Source organism: Formica exsecta, unplaced genomic scaffold (assembly GCF_003651465.1).
Source record: "Formica exsecta isolate Colony F162 unplaced genomic scaffold, ASM365146v1 scaffold293, whole genome shotgun sequence".
Classification (NCBI taxonomy): Eukaryota; Metazoa; Arthropoda; class Insecta; order Hymenoptera; family Formicidae; genus Formica; species Formica exsecta.
In genome coordinates, this window is record NW_021850188.1 from 77578 (window position 1) to 102071 (window position 24494).

Consider the following 24494-nt stretch of genomic DNA (forward strand, 5'->3'; position numbering starts at 1 on the left):
TCTCCGACCGTATTTTTTTTTTTGGTAAAAACAGGATTCCTCACGCGGCACTCAACCTGTCTTCAAAGATTCTTCATGTAACGAAGATATAAATATTAATGTTTTTGGCAGTTTCTTTTGGTTTTCATAAATTTTTTCATCGAAGGAACGCGGACAATTTTACTCAGGATTAATACGCAAGAAGAGAAACTATTGAGAGAGACTATTTTCGGTGAGTTGATTTGTGACATATCTTTGCTTCACCATCTGTATTTTTATTAGCTTAACATATGTAATTTATTTCAGCATGGCTGCCCTCTTTGAAGATGTTATGCCGTGTTCTGTACAAAATGATGTTGCAACGTCTTATGCAAAAGCACGAGAAATATTTGAAGATCGATGTCGTCGGCGAGTATTCGCCGGTGCCAACCCCATACGAAAGCAAGCAAAAATAAGCACGCGAGAAATATTTGAAGATCGATGTGATGTCGTCGGTTCTTTCCAGAATTTTATGTACATACAGTAAAAGGTAAAGATTAACATCAGCATTCTTCGAAATGAGGTATTGAACTGTGCACAGATGACCTGATCTACAAGCCTTCATCAGTGGAGTTCTACCTCCCTCTGATTCATGCTCCTATAATACAGAATAAATTAATATAGATAATTCGTACTTCAATATAAAGATAAAAAAAACTACAACTTAAAAGTATATCAAAACGAAAAAAAAATTTGCAATTTGCGTCTGAGCATGAACATCCGCTGCAGATTCCAATAAATATTGCACAAGATCTAAGTGTCCCTTTTGTGCAGCTTTCATCAAAAGTGTCATTGCACCCAATTCTATTAGGTGCACCGAAACCTTTCATCAAAGGTTAGGTGTCGATGCACCTAATAGAATTAGGTGCAATGACACTTTTGATGAAAGCTGCACAAAAGGGACACAAGATCTTGTGCAATATTTACACGCGGGGAATTATATAGGATAATGTGTGAAAACCTCTTTTTGAGTCATATGGAAGGATGGGACCCGAGCGGAATCGAAACCTGGAATCTTTCGATTACCCAGCCTGCGACTCTACGCCCGGCGCCACGCATCGCCCTAAGAGTTGAATACAAATACCGCGATATTAATACATTATACGTTTGCGGTGAACACGCAAAAAATTTAGTCAAACGCTTTGATGAAGCAAAACCAACTGGTACAAATATATTAAAACCTGCCATTGGACTCAGTTTTGATGATATAAATGGCTATGCATATGTTATCAAATATGGGCGGTACAACTGCCCTCATAGCTCTGTTTTTGGGGATGAGGACGACAGCCCGATTTTTAATTTCGCGAATTTGATTTCAGCAAATTAGATTAGGCTTGAGAAAATAAAATATCTAATTGTAAGTAATTAAAATATTTGAAATTTGGAATTAAAGTATCTTTTCAACATTTTTATATTTATATCCTTTCGATCGAAATACATATACATTTCTATACCATACATGTAAAATAAAGATTTCATATATATAAATTTTGAGTATTTATTTATTTAAACAAACAAGATAGTTATTTTTATTATAAATCTATTATAAAAAAAGACAACCCAGCAAACACAGATACATAACTGTAACATTGCCATAATAAAACGGAATGTAACAAGTAATATAACGTATTTGTTACATGTAACATTCACGTTAGTTGTAATTTCCCACTCATACAAAATTGCAGTTATATAACATGATTTTATGCTAGATATAGTTGCAGAAAACTATTGGAAATATGTTTTTGAGTGAAAATGATAAATTTTTTGTAAATATTTAAAAAAATATTAATTTTAAAAGAGGAGCAATTGTGGATTCTGACGGAGCAATTAAGGAGCAATCGTCTGAGCTGTTATTTAATAAAAAATATGAACTTCCAGCGCCAACTTATTTCCGGTTAGATTGTGCGCATTTCATTTCTGTCAATTTCTGTTGATAGCTATACAATTATAACCTCTAATATATTGTCGGCATATGAAATACAATACAAAGCAATTCTTTTTTTATCATGGAACTTGATAAATCTATCTTGATGCAAAAGCAGGTAAAGGACAATTCGGAGGATTTACAAAGCGAGTTTTTGGACTTGAAAAATTGGGAAGAGCAAATGAAACGAAAGGAACAAGAACTACTGAATGAACGCACTGGACAGGTATTTTAGCAAACAAAAAGTTAATAATGCATATTAATTTTAAAAGAGGAGCAATTGTGGATTCTGACGGAGCAATTAAGGAGCAATCGTTTGTACTGTTATTTAATAAAAAATATGAACTTCCAGCGCCAACTTATTTCCGGTTAGATTGTGCGCATTTCATTTCTGTCAATTTCTGTTGATAGCTATACAATTATAACCTCTAATATATTGTCGGCATATGAAATACAATACAAAGCAATTCTTTTTTTATCATGGAACTTGATAAATCTATCTTGATGCAAAAGCAGGTAAAGGACAATTCGGAGGATTTACAAAGCGAGTTTTTGGACTTGAAAAATTGGGAAGAGCAAATGAAACGAAAGGAACAAGAACTACTGAATGAACGCACTGGACAGGTATTTTAGCAAACAAAAAGTTAATAATGCAACAAATGCAATAATATATTATTGTATGTTAAAAAATATATATAATAAAAGAATAATTCTATTAAATGAATAATATTACAACATAGATGTAAAATCTTTATAACCATATAAATTATTTTAAACTATACATTCATATTACAAGTTTGTTCTAAAATCATTAAGATATTTAAATTTTAGATTTTATATTTATGTATAGTATTAAATGTTGGCAAATATTGTAATCCATATTGATAATACATTTAACTTATTTAAATGTGTGTGATATAAGATATATAATATATATTCCAGAAAGTTCTGCCTCCAATCAGAAGTAGAAACAAGAAAAAATGCATGATAAAAGAAAGTAAAAAGACTGAAAATTCCAAACGAATAAAGTCTTATGATTATGCATCATGGGAGAAATTTGATATTGTAAGTGATATTTATGTTATATATCATGCAAGTTCCTGGTTTAGAATTGTTGGGGAAACATTTGAAAAAGATTAATATTATTATTGTAACAAAGGACAAAGCGTGTAAGGAATTAGATGAAGACGAACAATCCAATGATTCCTCGGATGAAACCATGTCTAAAGAGGAATTGGAAAAGGATCACAGCAAAGCATTAGAACACAAAAATCAAGGCAATATTTTTGTGCAACAGAAGAAATGGGATAAAGCAATTGCCTCGTACAGCGAGGCAATAAAAATTTTTCCTTACGATGCTATATTTTATGCCAATCGTGCACTTTGTTATTTAAAGCAAGACAAGTAAATCTTATGCCTTGAAAATTTAATAAATTCAAATCATGTTAATTTCTATAATTTACATAATTATTGAATGCATTATATTACAGCTTGTATTCAGCAGAAGCAGATTGTTCATCTGCGATACAATTGGACAAGACTTATGTCAAAGCTTATCACAGACGAGCAACAGCCAGAATAGAATTGAAACAGTATAAAGAGGCAAAGGAAGACATAGAAAAAATGTTGACATTGGAACCTTCCAATAAGGAAGCAAAGACCTTGCTTAGCCAAATTAATAAGCGACTTGAAAACTTAAAAGTATGTATTTTTTATTATTGAATTTAATATTTATTGATACATATTATTTATTTTTTAGCCGATTATTATATCTGGTGAAGACACAGCGAAAAATATACCAATGGAGAAAAAAATTGCTGAGAAGATGTTTGATAATGTAAAATCAAATAAAGAAATAATTGATATTAAGGAGGATAAAAATAAAAAGAATAGTGTAAATAACGTAGGAGCTATTGCAAAATCAACAACCGTAAGTTTAACAGAATCAAAGAGAGATTCACGCATTCCAGATTGGCTACTAGAAAAAGATGATGTTGCAGTTGTAGAACCTATTGAAAAACCTCCCCATTTACGTTCAAAAGTAAGTTTGCATTAATATCATACAGTATAATGTCATACAGTATTTGTGCAATGTAACTACATTTTACTATTAATTAGGAACCATTAATAAGAATACCTGTGCAAGAGGCAGATTTAACTAAACCTTATGGAAAGGGAAAGCATGATTTCCTTTTAGAAAAGGAAATTAAAGCATCATGCAATAACAATCAGCATCAAGAATTATTAAATATAGAGTTTGATAATACAAAGCATAAAGAAAATATTACAAAACCTAAACCAGAAGCAAACCTCATTGAAAATATGGAAATATCCCCCATCCCGAAAACCGCAGTCCAATTCGTAATAAACTGGAGAAGAAATACTTCATCTGATCTTCGATACAGATATTTAAAGGTAATTAATAAACTTTGTATACATTAAATATGATCCATATTCAAGAATTTAAAGCAAAATCAATTTTTTTTAGCAAATACCATCGAATAACTTATCAAAAATATTTCAAGATTCAATGGAAAGTGATATTTTTAGTGATATTTTAGCAATACTCAAAACAGAGTTTATGAAACGGAAAGAACCTATATTTCTATATTTAAAGAATCTCAGTGATGTTAAAAGATTTAGAGCTCTCATTATGTTTATCAGTAACATAGAAAAGCAAGGTATTATATATAATAATATTATATAATGATATACACTTATTTTTCATAACTGATTTAGAAAGTTTAGTAATATGGAACTTAAAATACTTTCAGATTTGAAGCTCATGTTCTCATATTGTAAAACATCAGAGAAGATATCTGAGGAAGAAGTTACAGAGTTGCAAAATAAATATGAAATTTAATAAGATGTAAATGTTAATCTTAAAAAGAAAAGTTTTGGATATGGTAAAAGTAGGTAAGTTGTATTAAAGCTTTGAGGAAAACACAGATTATACACATAACATTCAGATTTCCAAAAGTTTTATCTATATTCTAAAATATATATAAATATTTACAAGAAATACACAAATGTTATATCTTTAAGTGCTACAATGATATAACAGATAAATAAAATCATGTTGTACATAAAATATTTTTTATATCTGAGCTATATAATTTATAATGAAAAATAGTTAATTATATATTTTCAACAGAGTCTGTAAAGATATATATATTTACAGTCTAATACACAGCAGTAAATAATATACGCGCATTATAAATTACCATTAAGTAATCGATGAATTTTTTGATCATTTTTCATAATTTGTGCCTTTACTTGACGTATCTTGTCCAATTGAATCTTAATGTTATCATCAATTTCTTTCAATGTTCCTTTCATAGGCTCTATCATCTCTTCTGTTTCTCTGAAATAAGAATTCTCATTACATTATTAATTAAATAATATTAATTAATTAATATTAATTTTCATATTACAAATTAAAGAATTACTAAGACTGCTTATATTGCAAGTTTTATATGTATATATTTTTATTATATAGTTTTATGTGTACATACTTTTCTTCTTTTTCCAATTGTTCACTTAATTGACGATACTGGCTTCTCCAGTCCAATAGTTCTTTCTGCATCATTTCTACATCTTCCTGATATCAAATAGGATTTTGTAAAAAAATGTTGACTACTGTGTAAAAGTATGCATATAACATACTACCTGTACATAATCTAACAATTTCCCTAGAGGATTCGTCGCACGCGTCAGCGTCTGTATAGTTCCACGTAATTTGTCAATTTCCTTAGCTGCTGCTTCTCGATCACGTTTCGAACCAGATTCCCACGCCTATAATCAAATATATTTGATAACGGACTATTCAACGTTTTGCAAAAAATACAACAGCAATTACTGCACAAAAATGTAGAAATAGCATATTTCAATACTTCTTACAATGTCCACTTTCTTCGGTAATACATCAACATTATCAGTGTTGACCAATTCCCTTTGGGTCTCTAAGATTTGTGCCACCAGATGCCCGTGCTCCTGCATCAGCTGATTATCTATCTTGTAATCTCCATTCTCTAAATTGTCGCCACTGCTTCCCTTAGTTTCCACGACTACCATATCTTCAGCATCGTCGTCATCCTTCAAATCAGCGTTCTCTACAATAACACTGATATTTCCAATTGGTGTCCTATAAATCGTAAATTAATATTATACTTTTAATATAAATAATTCCTTACAAAATAAATATTGTATCACCGTCTTACTGTATCTCCTCATTGACAATGAAATCTGTCTTTGCTCTCATCCTGGGAGCAGCTGGCCTAGCACTGATAGGTCTAGCGCTAGGCGGTCTTAAGGAGGTTTTAGGCCTTGTGTTGGATTGCTGCAAAACGCTGAAACAAGCATCAAGTTAAATATATCTACCATATATATATGTATATATATTATCAGTAAGAAATTCATGTATTCAATTTATAAATTTGAATACATTACGTCATTTCAGTAGTTTGATTTTGAGAGCCTGCAAGTTCTGATATTGGCATTTGCTCACTCTTCTCAGCACTCTGTTGACGTTCTTTAGTTTCTTCCGATATTCCATTTTTCTTAGTTTCTTTGTTATAATTGCTCGTTTCTAATTTATTTTGTTCTTCATTATTAAGAGATGTTTCTGAGGGTAGATTCGCTATCTTCTCTTGCGAGCCATTTACTTGCGCTGAACGTTTTATTTTACTTGAAGAACTTTGATGTTGTACTTGTTCTTCTTTCATTGATTCAGCTGAGATTATAGAATTCTGCTTCACTTTAGCAGATGAAGAAGGCCTTCTTTTTTGCGCCGAAATAGAAACTTTATCCTCGATTGGCTGAATATAATAAAAATAAATAATATTAAATGAAACATATAATTTAAAGTACATGTTTTCGAAAAACGAATTGTTTGAATTCTAGAATTAAGAGATGGTTTTTTTTTTTTTTTTTTTTTTTTTTTTTTTTTTTTTTTTTTTTTTTTTTTTTTTTTTTTTTTTTTTTTTTTTTTTTTTTTTTTTTTTTTTTTTTTTTTTTTTTTTTTTTTTTTTTTTTTTTTTTTTTTTTTTTTTTTTTTTTTTTTTTTTTTTTTTTTTTTTTTTTTTTTTTTTTTTTTTTTTTTTTTTTTTTTTTTTTTTTTTTTTTTTTTTTTTTTTTTTTTTTTTTTTTTTTTTTTTTTTTTTTTTTTTTTTTTTTTTTTTTTTTTTTTTTTTTTTTTTTTTTTTTTTTTTTTTTTTTTTTTTTTTTTTTGTTTTTCTTCAGTAAGTACTTTGTGAATTTTAAATAGTGCAGAAAAAAACAAATCTTTTTCAATTCTGTCTAATAAGTTGGCACAATTTACTCCATAAATTTTAGCAATATTTAATTAAGCAAGATTTAAATTTTTTTTTTTTTACCTCAGCCGGTGGGATATCTATGGCTTCAACATTTTTCAAATTTCCCTTTTTGTTATTCTCTTTTCTTCCTTTCTCATTGGGCTTCTCATTGATGCTCTTTGCTTCACCCGATACTACTTTCCCTGTGCTAGACGATCTTTTCTTTCGCTCCGTCGAGACTTTATCTTTCTCCGACGATTTTCTCGTTTGCGATGCCTGCCTTGGTGCGGGCTTTTTTGAAGTTTCCTCTTTAATCGTAGATTTCGATTTTGACTCGGTTTTTGTTTTCTTCTGTAAACTTTTTTTATAATGCTCGATCGCTTCTGCGCTACTGACCTAACATAATAGATATGCTATTATTTTACATTTAAAAAAAGTCTCTCTATCTAAAAATATATTACTTTTTTGTCAAGGGATTTTCCAATAGCTTGCAGCAATTCATTTGTCTTTGTCGGCTCTTGTCCGGAAATTATCTTACTTGCTCTGACTGTTAAATTAGCACCCGAAATTAATTCTAGAACACATTAAATATTTACATATATATTTATTATAGCGATAAAATGTGATAACATAATAAAGTTACTCACTGACAACATCAATGAGTTTTGTCAAGAAGGCAAGCTTTGCTTCTTTATCTTTTATGTTATCCGAATTTAACTCCTCATCAGTGAACAACCCCTTTAAGAAACCTGTCTCTTTAATAATAGCCGTTATAATATCATGAAGGAAACGAAACGGCGGTTTTCGGAGCAATTTCTCGGTTAACGGTGGCTTCTTGAAATATTTTCCGAGCTGATCTTGTGTTTTCTTTATCATTTCGGTTCGCACTCCGTCCGTCATTGTGAGATTTCTTTTTAATCATGCCCAATATGTAGATGTACGATACTCGCGATGATCCTATTCAATGTAATGTCAAACGGTTGCTAAGTAACGATGCACGTGAGAACTGCGATCAATGGATACGTTTCATTTGACACTACGAAAATTTTGAAGCGTTTTGAAGTTTGCTTGATCAGAGAAAATAAATTTTTTCTCTTTTTGTCCTGATTGGCCAATCAAACGATTGGAAACTTTTGTAGTGTCAAACTGATGCACACGCTAGAAATTTTAATAGTTAGTAAATTTATAAATTTTGATGATGGCAGTACTGCTACTACTATCATCTAGTGACATTGTAACATTTTTATCGGAGTAGTAGTTTGTATAAAAGCAAGGAATTTATCCTACAAACATGAATGTTTTTAATTTATTGCCTGTATTTTCACGGTAATTATGACTCCCTCACTTTAATTATTTGTATAATAATATCCAAATAATTAACAATAACCAACTAACCAACAATTGTTGAGAATTTGCTAATGGTATAATTTAACCGAAATTGTATTAGAAATATCTGTGTTACAAGTTTGATATGTAGACATTCATTAAATATATTTACTTTCTTTTCAGATTATCTACACATATTATACCCGGTATTCGAAATATATCGGCATGTACAAATCCATTGTACTTCAGGGTCAGTAATGCGCTCATGTAAGTGGTAAATCTTGTCAAAATATCATTGTAATATTTGCAGTGTCAATTATACATGTACTATAATTATACTGTAACTTTAATTTTCTCTGCAGGGGAGAACCGTTGAAAAAAAAGAAAAGATTAGATCCTGCGATTATCAGAGCACGAGAGGAAAGGAGAAAAAAAAAGATAGAAAAACAAATTCGTAGGTTAGAGAAGGTTGCCAGACAACTGAAACCAATTCCTGAGATAGAAGTACCACTTAAGTTAATAGATGAAAGACCGTAAGTCTCTCTTTCTCTCTCTTTTTATGTTGAAAACTTATTATTTGAAATTAATTATATATGAGACAAATATAATTAGTGATGTGTTTTAATTTTATATTAATTATGTATATATAATACTAATTGTAGAAATTAATTTCAGACAAAGATTGCGATTGCTTTGTCTATCAAAGAAGGAAAAAGAATCTAGAATCTTACTGCAAAAGGAGTGGACTAGATACAAAACTATACAGCATTTAACTGATGTTCAGGCAATAGATTCTATATTATGTTCGCAACAGAGAGCACTTGACGAACTTAAAGCAGAATCAGAAGAATTATATCGAGAAGCGATACAAGTAATTAATTATTTAATTTATTGAGGAAATTATAAAATTTGCATTATTATTCTATTTTTGGTAATACAATTTAATCCATGATGTACATTTATATTTTTAGGTAGATTTAGGACTCTTGCCACATATAGCCAAAGGTTCGTTAAAAACGCCAGCAATAGAAAATTATGATAGCCCAGATGGAGAATACATAGACACAACTCGGAAATATGATGGAGAGGAATGAGAGATTTGTTGCTGTATATGGAGAACGAATTACACTCTGAAAATTTGTATGTAAATAAAGCATATATTTTCAGATCATCCATTGAAATATGGATTTACACATTTATAAATGTTATATAAGCTTAATAGAATATAGGAAGCAATAGCAAATATAAGGTAGATCTAATATAAGAAGAAAGGAAAAATATTCTTTCTTTTTTTTTCACCCTAAAAGATCTATTGCTCAAATATGTAACAAATTATTTCAAAAAACGCATATTTTAATATATTGAGAATTTTAATAGAATAAGGATTTATTCCATCTGCTATAAATTTTGAAAGGATGGATTTTTATTAGACTATATTTTATCTCAAATATGAGATAAATGTAAATTATAGAAACTTATTTTACAGAGAAATATAATATTATTTAATCTTAATTGCATACGTCATATGATTTACAAGTTTATTTTATCACTTGTTTTAAAAACCAAATTATAGCGAGTACAAAACTTTGCAACATTTTAAATTCCACTAATTCTATCAACAATCTTGCAAAATAATTTTCCATGAGATATTGTAACAAAGCTGTTTAAATTCATAAAAGGAGAAAAGTGGAGATAGAGTATAGTATACTTTGCAACACAAAAAGAGTATTTTACAGATATGCATATAAACGACGTAGTTCGCAATTTATTCTCGATCGATACTACATCAACGCTACTACATTAACGAAAAATAGTAATACAAAGTAAGCGTATTTCCATTCGCCAGTTACATTAAAGTTACGAATTACGAGTGTCAGCTCAGCCACGAATTGATCGACATGATAATAAAATGTATGTCCGGTGTATAATTCTAAGCTATCCAGTGCTGCTGATCTATATCACAGTAATCTCTAAAGGAACATGCATTCCAAGCGTTGCGAATATTATCCATGCTCTATAATATCGCAAGCTTCTTCCTTTCACTGATTCCTTCCCCGGGCAATATAAGTTGTGTCTAAAAGAATTTCTCCCGATTCTTTTAGATATCGTAAAGAATGTCGTAAATCCTTTGGGCACCAACGACGTCGTAAATCTTTTATACCCAAACGTATAAAGGGCGTCTCTAAATCTTTTAAACATAAAAGCGTCATCCTAAATGTTCGAGACGTTCTTTCTTCATCATCTTCGACGGTATGTTTCGAAAGCCTTATAAATCTCTGGAGACGATCAAAAGAATATTCCTTCTTGTCGTTTAGTCGAATTTGAGCTCGCGTTTGCACATGGGACATTTGTCGCTCGTCTTGAGGCATTGTCGCAAACAGTCCGCGTGAAAGAGATGATGGCAGGGCGTCACTCTGGCCTTCATCATCCCGCACAGACACACTGCGCACACATCGTCGAATCTCTCGAGCTCTTCGATGGTCGCCTTCCGGTATCTATTCAACAGCTCGCGTTCTCGCCGCAGCACCGCGCCTGAATTCTGCATTAGTTCCTTCCACCTTAGATATACATTGAGATATGTGGCGACCATCAGGAACCTCCAGGAGGCTGATGGCAACAGCAGAATGCTGAAGATTGCCGACATGACAATTGTGAAACAGCGAAGTATCACCGGCGCATATAGATTCTCGATATTCTCCAGCGCTTCTAACTGCAAGAAGCCCAAAATCGTCGGGAACATCTCCACGAAGACCTTCTCCGTTGCCGAGTAATAGATCCATGTAATCACCGAATAGATCAACGAGGGTCTGCGAGACGCATATAAATATTAACGCATTACAATGTACGCATTAGAATACTAAATAATTAAGAAATTTAAATACAAGTTTAAAAAAAAAGATAAAATATTTTTAGGAGATTTAGTATGCCCCAAAATAACACAGCTTGTTTATTAAGACTTTTCGACTTGTTTTTGAGTATATTAAATCCCTTTACAATATTTTACCCTTTTTTAAAACCCTGTATACATACAAATCTAGATTATTAATTCTTTTTATAATAAACGAAATAATAACAGAAATGAGGGAAATTATTATCTCTCACATTGATCTGAATATGAGATGTTAAGCACATTTGGTCACATTAATTAGATGACCAACGGAAGCAATTATAAGGAAAAAGACAATTGTAATATTTGTTAATTGCTACATGTAACGAACAATGGAGTTACTCACTTGTAATGGTCGAGGCCTTGTTCCAATCCGAACACGAGGAGCATGAAGGTCAACGTGACAACGAATGTAACTGCTTTGGTCCACTCGAGCACGATCTTGGTGGCCGACATGGCGAGATGTTTTATCTTTGACCGCTCGGTCAGGGTGACGTACGGCGACCAGTCCTCCTTCTGAATTAGCTCCTTGATGTAGCTCACGCAGTAGGCTATCACGTTGTAGAACATGAGCGTGTATAGGCAAGTCAGTCTCTGTTGCGGCAGCAGCACCTTATCGGCCAGCATCAGGAACACTATCTGATTCGCCATCACGGAGAAATTTCGCATTTTCAGGAAGAGATTCTCCGCGCGATCCACCGGCCCGTACAACCGTTTCAAGAAACAGTTCAGGGGTTGCCAGGCTTTCTTCGCTCCGCCTTCAACAATAATATCGCCATGCTTGTGATATTGTACAATGAAAAAGATTCGAATTTACTTTATGTTCATAATATTAGGAACTGACTTATATAAGAATTTTAAAAAAAGAGGGCTCTTCTTTATATATAAATGTACGGGGATTGGAAGGAGTCTTAATGAACAGGCGATAAAATTAATGAAGTCTGTACGATCGATTTTCAAAATCCGTTTCTCACATCACACTTTAGAGATATCAAGATCGGAATTATAATCCGAAAATGTAAACTTCGAGTACACCTCTTCAAGAAGAGGTATAATCAATGTAATTTATTTATACTTTTAAATAACAACGTTTGAAGAAAGTTTCTTAATATATACCTCCAAATTATAACTTAAGAAACGCGACATGAAAAGAGTAATTTTTTTACATGATGAAGTAACTAACGCAGACCGATGACTTCAATTTTCATATTGGTCTTATTCTCGTCTTTATACAAAAACGTTTACCTGGCTATTTATATCTACCGGTTGACAACTATCACAGATGATCGAAGCAAGCGATCGTAAACCCGCGTTTTAATCGACTTCCATATTTTATAGATACACAGAGATCGAGCACGTGACGAAGGCAATTCTCAAAAGTTATATCGTGCAGCTCTTCGTCGATCGAACAAAAACGTTTATAGCCGTCCGCATAATTATTAGGGAAGATTATCATTAACGTTCGCACCGACGAGCATGCGGAGGCGAGCAAAAAGAAACGCGCAGACACGCGACATCTCGTTATTATTACGCATAAGAACACATTGATATGCGTTCGTCGCGAAAAGATCCTCCTCCGTTCTTTCTCATCATCAGGCTCATCTTTCATTCCTCGAAGAGGAAAGAAAGAGAGAGAGAGAGCACAGTACACGATACGAGAGCGTGTCATTGTGAGTGATTTTCCGGAGATGGATCCGAACAGTGGCGACCAACCCCCCGTTAGGGGTTTTATCCAAAGGATGACAAGTTGCTGAATAACGTGACAGGGCGTGCTTTACGTAAATAATTGCGAACTTGTTACCAGCTGATTCTGATAAGTACGAGCGAGAAAGATAGACAGAGGGAATGGGGCTATTGCACTGATTGTGAGAGAGAGAGAGTGTGTGTACGATATTCTATTCCGACATTCTATTATATCTCGGATATGTTCGTTATATCCCGTTGATATTTTGCGAATACTGAGATACTACGACACTACTGTCGTACACTACTGAGATAGAATTTAAACCTAGATTATACTCTGAAAATGTATATTATTTATGATTCAAGATTTGTTTGGATATCTATATATTTAAATTTTTTTCTAGAGAAGAAAAGAAAAGTTTCAAAAGAGATTATATTTTACATTCATAGATTTAATCTTTGGATTGTATATAATAATTAAAAAATTATTTTATTTTTTTAGATAATTATATATTAACTTCAAGTTTAACCGGTGCTAAACTCAAAACTTAGAAACAAATCATATACTGATAATAATCGTCAAGGATTAATTTTTAATTTCAAAAAAGAATAAAAAAGTAATAAAGTTCTTGCACTTCTTGGAGTTCTTGCTTCTATGTAGAATCAAAAGATTAAATCTAAATACAAAATAATCTTTTAGACATCTTCTTTTTCATTAAAATATTTAAAAGATTAAAAGATAAAATCAAAAAGTTATAATTAAAGTGGAAAAAAAAAAGAAAAAGAGAGGTTGAACGTAACGTTAAACTATCTATTTTTTCGTTATACCTTTGACCGCTTCGGCGAGAGTCTTCAGGGTTGGGACCGGGTACCTATAATTCGCGCTTAGGACCACTGGCAATACGAGAGCTGAATACAAGACTGGCGCAGGCGATGGTAAAAGCGGCAATGGACCGCGCGGACAGTAGGGCAGAAGAAGGACCGCGCTTAGAAGACAGACACTTTGCGCTGTCTTTTCCTTGTCAACTGTCAACGAGTTCGCGCGGACTCGACGCCTTACTCGCGCTATCATCCCCATCTCCAAGCCGTCCTGAAAAATTAAACAAAAATATCTCTATTAATTTATCTCTATTTATTAATGTATTTTCTCCTGAAAATTTGCATTAAATTTTAAAATCGATAAAAGATCTAATTCGGGAATGTCGCGTTAAACGCAACAAATGACAAAAATGAAATGTTAGATCAGAAGAAGAGTCTAATTATATTTAAAGTTTTTAGGGAATACTTTTAGATTAATTAAATATTAATTAGATATCATTGTTTCAAGAACGAAAAAAATATCAAATATTAGGCTACAAAATAAAAATGGTCGAAATAAATATTATATTACTAAGAATTTTGTTCAGTTAATTTCGAAGATAAATTTCAATTAATTGCGAGTTAATCGCGAATTTATAAATCCGGTTAATTGCTTAATGACAAGCTCGAGATGCCAGAAGAACTACATTGAGAGCTCAAGTCGCTCAGTGCAGCCAAAAATCGTTCGCGCGACATGCTTTGGCAAGTTATCTACGTAGATCTTTAAGTCTTCTGCATCTCTACTCGCTTCTCTATATTGGACGCTTCAAACTATTTCTGACCGCGAAAAATTTTCTTCACGAAGATCTTCGTAAAGATTGATCTCTCTCTCTCTCTCTCTCTCTCTCTCTCTCTCTCTCTCTCTTTCTATCAACACTTCTTTGTTTTGCGCTCACGATTTACACCGACCATCCTGTTTCTTTCTCTCTATACGTTTATTCAAAGTCTGGTATGCATGGCGTTTGTTGCTTCTCGAGTCAGGGGCCATATTTTTCGACGTCTGCGGGCAACCGAGACGATAATCAAACAGATTATCTTTTTCCGACTGATTTATTCTCGATACGTGGAAATCTGTCCATCTTTCTCGTAAAAAAGTTGCCCGATTATAAATTACAAAATTATTGTCGAATATCTCAAACTTAATTGCTGTAATTTTTTGCAATTTCATGAATATTTATGACAAATTTCTTTTATGCATATATAGTCCATTTCTGAAATATTAACTGTTATATTATTTATAAATCAGCTTTTCTCGCCTCTTTCACGAGGTTCTTGTGTACATTGCAACATTTGCGGTAATGCACGTCGAAAGACATGCGATGTCAGATGATTCGATAATGATCACATGTTAGCCACCGCAAAGGCAACGTGGCACATTTGGCGCAAAATTTAGAAATCGCATTTTGTGGTTAATATCAAATAATATCTCGGCCCAGGCGAAACAAAATTCCCGTGATGTCAACATTGATTGTAAACATGTTTGCTCGACGAGTTTGATTCATGAAAATCTGAAAACAGAAGCACGCGCATCGAGAAAATATACTGATCTCGAATCGTTAACATATAGCGAAAACACGTTACAATTCGCATCTGAATTTTATAGCCAAAAATAAGTACAATCTTAGTTTCAAAGTCTATACATTTTTTATTCTATTATTTTTGTTAAAAATTTAGAAACTTTTATTCTCCGCGTTTTATATTTTAAAAAATTAAACAGAGATAAAGAAACAGAGATGGAGTATATATTTCACTCTCAGAGCATATTTAACATTAAAACGGATCCACTTAACTGTTGTTTCACGTCTACATCAAAAGCTATCTGTATATGAAGTAAATAAGACGCAGAATCAGATACCGCATTTAGCTCCAAACATATGATTCTCTCTCTCTCTCTCTCTCTCTCTCTTGGAAAAGCAATGCTTCCGTTTTGCGCTCACGATTTACACCGACCATCCTGTTTCTTTCTCTCTATACGTTTATTCAAAGTCTGGTATGCATGGCGTTTGTTGCTTCTCGAGTCAGGGGCCATATTTTTCGACGTCTGCGGGCAACCGAGACGATAATCAAACAGATTATCTTTTTCCGACTGATTTATTCTCGATACGTGGAAATCTGTCCATCTTTCTCGTAAAAAAGTTGCCCGATTATAAATTACAAAATTATTGTCGAATATCTCAAACTTAATTGCTGTAATTTTTTGCAATTTCATGAATATTTATGACAAATTTCTTTTATGCATATATAGTCCATTTCTGAAATATTAACTGTTATATTATTTATAAATCAGCTTTTCTCGCCTCTTTCACGAGGTTCTTGTGTACATTGCAACATTTGCGGTAATGCACGTCGAAAGACATGCGATGTCAGATGATTCGATAATGATCACATGTTAGCCACCGCAAAGGCAACGTGGCACATTTGGCGCAAAATTTAGAAATCGCATTTTGTGGTTAATATCAAATAATATCTCGGCCCAGGCGAAACAAAATTCCCGTGATGTCAACATTGATTGTAAACATGTTTGCTCGACGAGTTTGATTCATGAAAATCTGAAAACAGAAGCACGCGCATCGAGAAAATATACTGATCTCGAATCGTTAACATATAGCGAAAACACGTTACAATTCGCATCTGAATTTTATAGCCAAAAATAAGTACAATCTTAGTTTCAAAGTCTATACATTTTTTATTCTATTATTTTTGTTAAAAATTTAGAAACTTTTATTCTCCGCGTTTTATATTTTAAAAAATTAAACAGAGATAAAGAAACAGAGATGGAGTATATATTTCACTCTCAGAGCATATTTAACATTAAAACGGATCCACTTAACTGTTGTTTCACGTCTGCATCAAAAGCTATCTGTATATGAAGTAAATAAGACGCAGAATCAGATACCGCATTTAGCTCCAAACATATGATAGAAACTTCTAAATATGCAATCATCGCAGATCCGATGCAATCGGGTCTTATGATGCATTTCCCTCTTCCGACACACGTATCTATACTCTTGACTTATCATCAAATTTCTTTTTAAATAATAATTTGTTATTATCAGTTTACTTTTTAATTGACTCTTTTTGATCTTTATACTTGATCAAGATTTACCAAGATTTAAAAAATCGCTGTCAAAAGAGAAAGGTTTAATCTACTCTTACTAATATAAAAATATTATATAATTATAAAAGACCTCTATTTTAACATAATGCGATTACATTTTAATACTTAACAAATTTAATTTCAATAATATGCTTTCGATTGCTAGAATAAATGTCAATAATACTTACTATCAAACTACGACGGAGAAAGCGTATTCAATTCTTCACAAGTAAATCGCAAACTCCGAGAGAACCGAAGAAATTCCCTCGCAGTCCCTCGAAATTCTCTAATAGTTCTTCAGTATTATCAGAATCCGAGTTCACTTTCAAGGGACGCGTCTCTTCAGGATCTCACTGTGGAATGAATATGCCGCTGCCGTTTCTTAGATCACACGTCCAAAATGAATGCTAACTGGTACGATACTGACCGTCCTGTCGGTCTTTGTATCAGCGGAGCAACGAGACAGGGCGAACTGTGTGCGTGCGTACATGCATGTGATAGAAAACGAGAGAGCTAGGGAGGAGATAATGGCGCAAGAGAGAAGAAACACGATGATCGTTATAGAAAACAAGAAATAGACCGAACAAAGAGAGGAAAAATAAAATTCAAGAGTATATAAAGGAAAGATATACAAAGATAAAAATAGGAGGAAAGATAGGATAGGTGAGGAAGGTGCAAATAGAGAGAGAAAGAACGTGAACGGAAGTGGAGAGAGGAGGGCGAGGGAGAGCTGGAGAGGGAGAATTTGGCATCGGTGTTGAGCAACGCAAATTTCTTCGGCTATTCTTAGCGAGCAGAGGCGCGATGTCGCGTCAGACGCGTTTTCCGATCTGCGAAAATTCCCTCACGGATTTTTCCTGTGTATCTTTCTGTGCGGAATACGCGTGGGCCCTCGTCCGATCCGGTTGAGTGGCGAACGCGCGGCTCTATGAGACCATTCACGTTTTCGGCTTCCTATAGATTATGAGTTGTCATAGTGATAATTTTTAAAAGTCTCATATATGTTTCGAAATTATTGTATAAATGAACATTTTCTACAGATCAACTTTCTTATTTCCTATCTATATATTTTATATTTTAGTCCATCGGATTCGTAAAGATCATTATTTTTTTAAATATGACGCGATTGCTAAAAACCTTATGATTTTATATCTATTAAGTAAAGTTATGATTTTATATAATTTTGCTATCACACACACACACAAATAATACAAAAATCTTATCAAATATATTAAATTTTGCAAACTCTCTCTCTCTTTTACTTCGTTCATTTTCGATGTAGTATATAGTATATTATCAAGAGAAAAAGAGACAATATTTCACACACGCAGTATGTGTTATTTACAAATTTATTATAAATTTTTTTTTTTACTCTGTAATATTGCAAATATTCATATCACGCGCATGAAATGATGATATGAAAATTTGCGCATTCGCATAAAAGAATTATTAAATCTATAAATAAACTGAAAAATTATTTCGCGCAATAAACTAAATTAGAAGGAGTTAATATCTGCGAAACATCAATGAGAATTCCGCGTGCTGAATTTCATTGTCTGGCGACGAGCGTCATTCACTACAGACGCAGAAAGCGACGATTATTATAGTTGATGATTCCGCTGGTTCCTAGTACCGATGATTGCGTGGTGACTATTGACAATTTTCACGACCACGTGAAACTAATTCCGGTGCAACACAGTGTCACGAAAATAAACAGTAGTTGGACATTTATATCTATAATTGTAATGTTATTTGCAGGGGTTTCTTAAACGTGGGACGTATTTGCATCGTTATTTGCACAGTATTTATTTCTCATTTTTCTTGACATAATAAATTATATCAATTAAAAATATGAAATCTGAATGTCCGACCCTTGAAGATGCATATTTCACGTGTCATTGACCCGATTCTCGTGGTACGCATGTTTTCGCTCACATCGAGGGAGAATCGGCCAGTCGCCGTCTGGGAAGCTAATTTTACGTTGTCTCGCAGCGAGTTTAGAAAGACTCGCGGTTCGACGCAGTGACCCACAATAAAGATGTAACGTCTCGACAAATAATCGTCGATCGCACTCGCTCCGAAAAAGATATCTCTGCGTTTGTGTGGGGAACAAAAGATCGTCGAATATTAAACCAAATATAGTTGCGACCGGATCTGCCCGAGACAAAATATTTCGCAAGGCGCCAGCCGTATCTACATTTCCATTATCTTATTGTAATGCAATTTTTGCAAAAACACGCCGATTGTACATTCGTCGACACGTCGTTGCTACGTGATATTAGAATCGCTAGACATACTGACACACAAATAATCATATTCTGAAGAAGGACTCGCGTGAAAAATATAACAACGTTTTGTTGCAAAATCATGTAAATAATGTATAACGATCATGTGTTTATCTCGCGGTAGAGGCTTCAAAAATCTAAAGAGAAGATAACTATGAAATTACAAGGTCGAATCATAGTTAGATTATATTTATTATATTTTTTCAGTCCTTTGCAATATTTTATAGAGATATTATTATTCTTTATGCGTGGAGCGAGTCCGAAAATAATAGTCTACACATATGTATATAAAGATAAGAATGCAACAACTTCACAAAATGACAGACAAAAATAAGATTATATGTAACAATACAAGATAAACAATACATTTTTTTATTGTTACACTCATATGCTTACAAAAAAACATAAAGAAGGCCGTGAGATCCATAGTCTATCAATATTATGAGTCAGCCAACAGTTTCCTTGTTTTTGAACGAATGTTTATGGGAAGTCGTGTTTGGCCGCGTGAAATGTTTGTGTTTATTATTAGCAGAAGAACAGGAGAGATTTGTTCGTTATTTTTATTTCAAGAAACGGTGTGATTTTTCGATCAACGAACCCAGAGAGTTTAAAAATTTCATCTCTATTTAGCGCTAAAGATTCTGCAAAATCATATAGTTACAATTATAAGTGAAGTAAGTACAATCACAAACCGCAATCAACGTATATTATGATATTTATATGATGTTGTACTTTATTTGTCTGATATAAATTCTGTACTATCACAATTTATACATGGAATATTGCAATGTTTCGAGAAGAGAAACTAAACATATTAATATATTATCGCTATTTATTTATTAGCGTATAAACGACAAATATCGTTAATTAAAATGTTCCTTATCTCATTTTTACCGCATCGTAAGATCGTCACAGCTTTCTAGCTTAATCTGACAACTTTCCCGGTATCGTCTGATTATTTTTATAATTTATCTTGGACGGATTTTCCTCAAATCTCGCACTATTCTAACTTCTCTTGGCAATCTTGAAAAAAAAAAAAAAAAAAAAAAAATTTTCCCTAAACTGGTTTTTGTATATGCCTGATTTCCTTATCTCATTTTTACCGCATCGTAAGATCGTCACAGCTTTCTAGCTTAATCTGACAACTTTCCCGGTATCGTCTGATTATTTTTATAATTTATCTTGGACGGATTTTCCTCAAATCTCGCACTATTCTAACTTCTCTTGGCAATCTTGAAAAAAAAAAAAAAAAATAATAATTTTCTGAATAATCCGAAGAACGATCCCAAAACGAGGATTTGAATTGGTTTGGATGCGGGCGTTTCTGTTTATTATCGATGAATCGGTTCAAGTCGGTAGTCTTTGCCCCCGTGAAGTCACGGAGGCTGCAGCTAAATCGTTTTACTATATGCAGAGTGGGGATCCTCGATGTGGGACATCAGTTTTGCCCGTTTAATTCGCGAGACGAGTCGCCGGCGCGAACGCTTTTCCGCGACTTTCACATCGCGGCCGCTGCATTATCATCATATTTATCATTATCATCATAGCCTGGTTTAATAGACATCATGTAGTCGCAAATACAATGATATACATATTATTAAACATCATCATAGAAAAATTAATTAATTAATAATTGCTGACGCGATTGATTCTTCATTCCATCGCTATCAAGGTGGCTAAGTTAAAGACTAAAGTGCGTATTATAAGAATCTCTCGTGTGTAGTGTTCTCTCTCTTTTTCGCGAGTTCACTAAAGTCTGCTCATTTGGTTTCTTAATCTATGAATGTATGTTCTATATATGATCTTTTGATGGATAAAAAAATTTTTTTATTTTCCTAAAAATAACAACATCTTTTCAAATAACATTGTATATTTTTTATAATTTTATTTATATATATATATATCTCTTTTTGTAATATATATTTTGATATATACATCTCAAGGAGCTCGTTATCGTACCCGATCTACCATAGTAGCATGTACTGGCGATGAAAAGTCTCGACTCGGAGATACGGTGATGTCGATACTTCGTGGATGTTTGATATTTCATGGAAGTTTGATATTTGGACCGACGTGTCGAACTGCTTTGCGTAATGCTAAGACATTGAAGCGGGGTGATTGAACTCGGTAAATGAAAAGATAATCCGCATCAATGGTGTTGCGATAATGGGGATTTTACGAGAGAATGGTTCATTATTAAAATCAAATCACATCTCTCGTATAAAATAAATTATTCATTGTTATTCTATTATTAAATCTTTTCTACAAAACAGATTATTTTCTATAAAACGGCATTATTTTCTATCGAAAAAGTCGAATGGGTATAAAAAATGAAACTCACATTGATGTTTGATACGACGGCATATTGTTAATTAAGCATTAAGCTAATCAATGAAACACAAGGCTGCGCTTTGATAATGCTAAATTATATAAAAATAAAAGCAAAAGCAAGCTTTGATGAAAACATGTGTGAGAAAGTTTATGAAACTTTTAATAATAACCACGCAAGACATTATCATAAATAGCAGAAATCGTACATAATATTAATGCGTTTTAATAATTTATTTAGCGTAAATTTTATCTTTTTCTCGTTATTCTTTCTCGCTCTTTTTCTCCGATTTATGCTTCGCCTTTTGAAGAACTATACGTAGATTTATTAAACCAGTCGTAAGAATCGCTCGTCTTAATCATTAAGTTGACGAGATATTTGTATAGGTAAAAGAAGAGATAACAAAAAAGTGATATGCAGAGAAATAACAAACAGTTCAGATATAAATGCATTTTTGCATTATCTAAAATAAAAATTACCGATTAAATATTTTATACAATTTCATATAAAATGTTGTAGTCAAAAAGACATTAAGAGTCAATGTATCTCTGTTTCAGACCGGCGAATCATCATGCTTACCTTTCAATTCACTCACGCGATCGCCTTTCTGGCCACAATCTTCCTGTAAGTATTGATATAGATGGATCAGTGACAGATAAAGTCTTACATAAATTACAATTAATATATAATCTTAATGTTGTGTTTCAGAATCGGCAAGTGCTACGCTCATCCCACATTCCGGCAAGAGCTGTGTGTGGGCTGCGGCGAAGAGTGTGATAAATGCGAGTTTGGTGTCGTAATATCGGCTCTCTGCGGTATCACCGAATGCCGACGAGTAAGTAACAACATCGATTAACACAATTGCACAATTGTATGTACGATACATTTTCATAAAAAAATATTCTTAAAAAATCTTGCCAAACTATTCTTGGAATTGGCGTTCAGCTTCAAAGTTGAATGAAATTTCAATATTTAATTCGTACAACCGAAAACAGAATAGAAATTCAATTATCCATCGACTTTTTAGGATATTCTATATACTTTTTCAAGTTTCTTCTCCGAAATTTAATATAAATTTCACAAATATAATCTTTAACATCGATGTTTCTCGTTGGCATCAATTTCTATTTGAGTATTTGCGAAAGACAAAAATCTCGTCGCGCTCTTATTGTCGCCGCACCGCTTTATAGGGCCCTGGCCAGAGGTGCGGTGGTCCGAGCGAGAGGTGGGGCGTGTGCGGCGACGGATTGATGTGCAGTTGCAACCGATGTGCCGGCTGTAGTCTGGACTCCCTCGACTGCTTCGCGAATCGTGCTTGTCTGCCCCATCTGGAATCGGGAAGTCATCTCGAGGATATCATCCGTCGCTTCGATAGATTTTCCCTCGAAAGAATTACTAAGTAAACGGAAACCCAACCCACAAGCCGCTCAGGATGAACGAAAAGGATGACGGATGGATGAAGACGACGAATGCGGAAAACAAATGTAAAACGAGAGAGGAAGAGATAGGAGAGAAAGAGAAAAATGAGTATATATATTAGCGATTTTCCGAATTATTTATTACATTTCATGATGTGTATAATCTCATTAATAAGTATCTACGATTGTGATAGATAACTCGTCGGGGCCCGAGTCTCTATCCCTTTCCGCGAGACAACGGTGCCCCTGTCCGTGTTTAATGGCATTTCTGTGATTTTTTAATTACTGTGTTAATTATCGTGTTCTATCCACGCACGCCTCAATGAAACGCGGATGCGCGCGCGTGAGCGAGCGTGCGTCGTCGGCTAGCTTGATCTCGTGAGATACTCGATGAATCACGCGCATGATTCTTGGCTGTGAATCGCGTCTCTCGCGGAATACGCGCACGAGGCGATGACTGGGTCCTCCATATTCCCACGCGAATCCACCGTAAAGGTTTCCGCCGAAAATCGAGAGCGTCAATCGAAATACAAATGGGAACACGAGAAAAAATATCGCGGATAAAACGAACGAAGAGGAAGGAACCCTCGTCATTACAAATATTGTCGATCTAAAAATTTTGACATTCCTTTAGTCGTTTACAAAAGTTGTTCCAACTTTTACGAACTCGTTTCAATATATATTCTTAATATTGATACATTTTTTATTTTTAAAGTCTTTAACATTCTCCCGATAAAACGCGCGCTTACTTAGTTAGATATTAAAATATTATCAGTATATCACAAATGTATTGCTTCTTTAACGGACTATTATTAATAATTAATAAAAAAAGAAGAACTATTTTTTTCGTTGTCGCATAATGTATTTTATATTTTTATTTATTTGACTAGTCATTCGTGGGCGTCTTAAAAACGCGACGAGTATTTTACGTAGCTCTCGGTATTTTTGCGGAGACCAGCCGTGAGTGTTTGGTGAACGCCACCCTATATAACGGACGACAAAATAAAATTGGCTGCATTCATATGCGCATTATTGATATTGACTCCTTACCTTCCCTCATTCAAATAACTTTGTTTATGTGCTTTTAAGCGGAATAAGAATATTTTTATTTACAATGACGGATAAAATTGTTTCTTCATGATGATAAATGAGATAAAAAGATTTGTTTACAATGATAAATGAAAATAGCTTTAAATGTTTACAATGATAAATATATATCTAGTTTTCACGTTTTCTAGATTTTAATTTACGTGTTTTTTTTAATTTAAATATATTTTTAATTTTTTGTTCGTTAAATACATCGATTTTTTTTCTCGAGAGAAAACTAAAAAAATGTGTTACTGATATTAAAATTGAAAGTTTTATCTAGTATCTC

At 33.1% G+C, this 24494-nt stretch overlaps 5 protein-coding genes across 6 annotated transcripts; 3 read left to right on the plus strand and 2 right to left on the minus strand.

The window, feature by feature from the left end:
* The first annotated feature begins 2307 nt into the window (after window positions 1-2307).
* Window positions 2308-5029, plus strand: LOC115237373 (RNA polymerase II-associated protein 3). The gene is made up of 8 exons (XM_029810368.1): window positions 2308-2566; window positions 2885-3007; window positions 3102-3346; window positions 3433-3643; window positions 3702-3983; window positions 4061-4357; window positions 4431-4623; window positions 4717-5029. Exons 1-8 carry the CDS (start codon window positions 2423-2425, stop codon window positions 4803-4805), a joined length of 1584 nt encoding a protein of 527 aa, XP_029666228.1. The 5' UTR covers window positions 2308-2422; the 3' UTR covers window positions 4806-5029.
* On the minus strand, window positions 4927-8300 carry LOC115237372 (TRAF3-interacting protein 1). The gene is made up of 9 exons (XM_029810367.1): window positions 7884-8300; window positions 7698-7810; window positions 7318-7632; window positions 6392-6759; window positions 6163-6291; window positions 5843-6086; window positions 5612-5737; window positions 5458-5543; window positions 4927-5306 (listed from the first exon to the last, which is right to left on the minus strand). Exons 1-9 carry the CDS (start codon window positions 8134-8136, stop codon window positions 5156-5158), a joined length of 1785 nt encoding a protein of 594 aa, XP_029666227.1. The 5' UTR covers window positions 8137-8300; the 3' UTR covers window positions 4927-5155.
* Window positions 8301-8414: 114 nt separating this feature from the next.
* LOC115237376 (39S ribosomal protein L40, mitochondrial) lies at window positions 8415-9829 on the plus strand. The gene is made up of 5 exons (XM_029810370.1): window positions 8415-8562; window positions 8746-8829; window positions 8925-9095; window positions 9238-9433; window positions 9534-9829. Exons 1-5 carry the CDS (start codon window positions 8528-8530, stop codon window positions 9654-9656), a joined length of 609 nt encoding a protein of 202 aa, XP_029666230.1. The 5' UTR covers window positions 8415-8527; the 3' UTR covers window positions 9657-9829.
* Window positions 9703-17676, minus strand: LOC115237375. Its single transcript, XM_029810369.1, has 4 exons — window positions 17276-17676; window positions 13961-14222; window positions 11796-12207; window positions 9703-11369 (listed from the first exon to the last, which is right to left on the minus strand). The coding sequence occupies exons 2-4, from the start codon at window positions 14208-14210 to the stop codon at window positions 10874-10876; spliced, it is 1158 nt and encodes a 385-aa protein (XP_029666229.1). The 5' UTR covers window positions 14211-14222; window positions 17276-17676; the 3' UTR covers window positions 9703-10873.
* Window positions 17677-19873: 2197 nt separating this feature from the next.
* On the plus strand, window positions 19874-24140 carry LOC115237383 (neuroparsin-A-like). Of its 2 annotated transcripts, XR_003884334.1 has the most exons (5): window positions 19874-20046; window positions 22259-22325; window positions 22410-22536; window positions 22892-23195; window positions 23246-24140. XR_003884334.1 is itself a non-coding variant. In XM_029810375.1 (4 exons), the coding sequence occupies exons 2-4, from the start codon at window positions 22273-22275 to the stop codon at window positions 23102-23104; spliced, it is 393 nt and encodes a 130-aa protein (XP_029666235.1). In that variant the 5' UTR covers window positions 19875-20046; window positions 22259-22272; the 3' UTR covers window positions 23105-24140. The 2 variants fall into 2 exon arrangements, 1 of the variants encoding a protein (XP_029666235.1); XM_029810375.1 differs by having other exon boundaries at window positions 19875-20046; window positions 22892-24140.
* The last annotated feature ends 354 nt before the right edge of the window (window positions 24141-24494 follow it).

Bases quoted from the DNA above. Each gene is read 5' to 3' on its own strand.
- LOC115237376 (XM_029810370.1), top strand. From the start codon at position 8,528: ATGAATGTTTTTAATTTATTGCCTGTATTTTCACG. The intron at 8,563-8,745 runs GTAATTATGACT...CTTTCTTTTCAG, and splicing joins TTATTGCCTGTATTTTCACG to ATTATCTACACATATTATAC. The intron at 9,434-9,533 runs GTAATTAATTAT...TTATATTTTTAG, and splicing joins TATATCGAGAAGCGATACAA to GTAGATTTAGGACTCTTGCC.
- LOC115237372 (XM_029810367.1), bottom strand. From the start codon at position 8,136: ATGACGGACGGAGTGCGAACCGAAATGATAAAGAAAACACAAGATCAG. The intron at 7,811-7,883 runs GTGAGTAACTTT...AATGTGTTCTAG, and splicing joins AAAACTCATTGATGTTGTCA to AATTAATTTCGGGTGCTAAT. The intron at 5,738-5,842 runs GTAAGAAGTATT...ATTTGATTATAG, and splicing joins TACCGAAGAAAGTGGACATT to GCGTGGGAATCTGGTTCGAA.
- LOC115237373 (XM_029810368.1), top strand. From the start codon at position 2,423: ATGGAACTTGATAAATCTATCTTGATGCAAAAGCAGGTAAAGGACAAT. The intron at 3,347-3,432 runs GTAAATCTTATG...ATTATATTACAG, and splicing joins TGTTATTTAAAGCAAGACAA to CTTGTATTCAGCAGAAGCAG. The intron at 3,644-3,701 runs GTATGTATTTTT...TTTATTTTTTAG, and splicing joins AGCGACTTGAAAACTTAAAA to CCGATTATTATATCTGGTGA.
- LOC115237375 (XM_029810369.1), bottom strand. From the start codon at position 14,210: ATGGGGATGATAGCGCGAGTAAGGCGTCGAGTCCGCGCGAACTCGTTG. The intron at 12,208-13,960 runs GTATAACGAAAA...TTATTGTTGAAG, and splicing joins TCTCGCCGAAGCGGTCAAAG to GCGGAGCGAAGAAAGCCTGG. The intron at 11,370-11,795 runs GTGAGTAACTCC...TGCGTCTCGCAG, and splicing joins CAAGGCCTCGACCATTACAA to ACCCTCGTTGATCTATTCGG.
- LOC115237383 (XM_029810375.1), top strand. From the start codon at position 22,273: ATGCTTACCTTTCAATTCACTCACGCGATCGCCTTTCTGGCCACAATC. The intron at 22,326-22,409 runs GTAAGTATTGAT...GTTGTGTTTCAG, and splicing joins TTTCTGGCCACAATCTTCCT to AATCGGCAAGTGCTACGCTC. The intron at 22,537-22,891 runs GTAAGTAACAAC...ACCGCTTTATAG, and splicing joins GTATCACCGAATGCCGACGA to GGCCCTGGCCAGAGGTGCGG.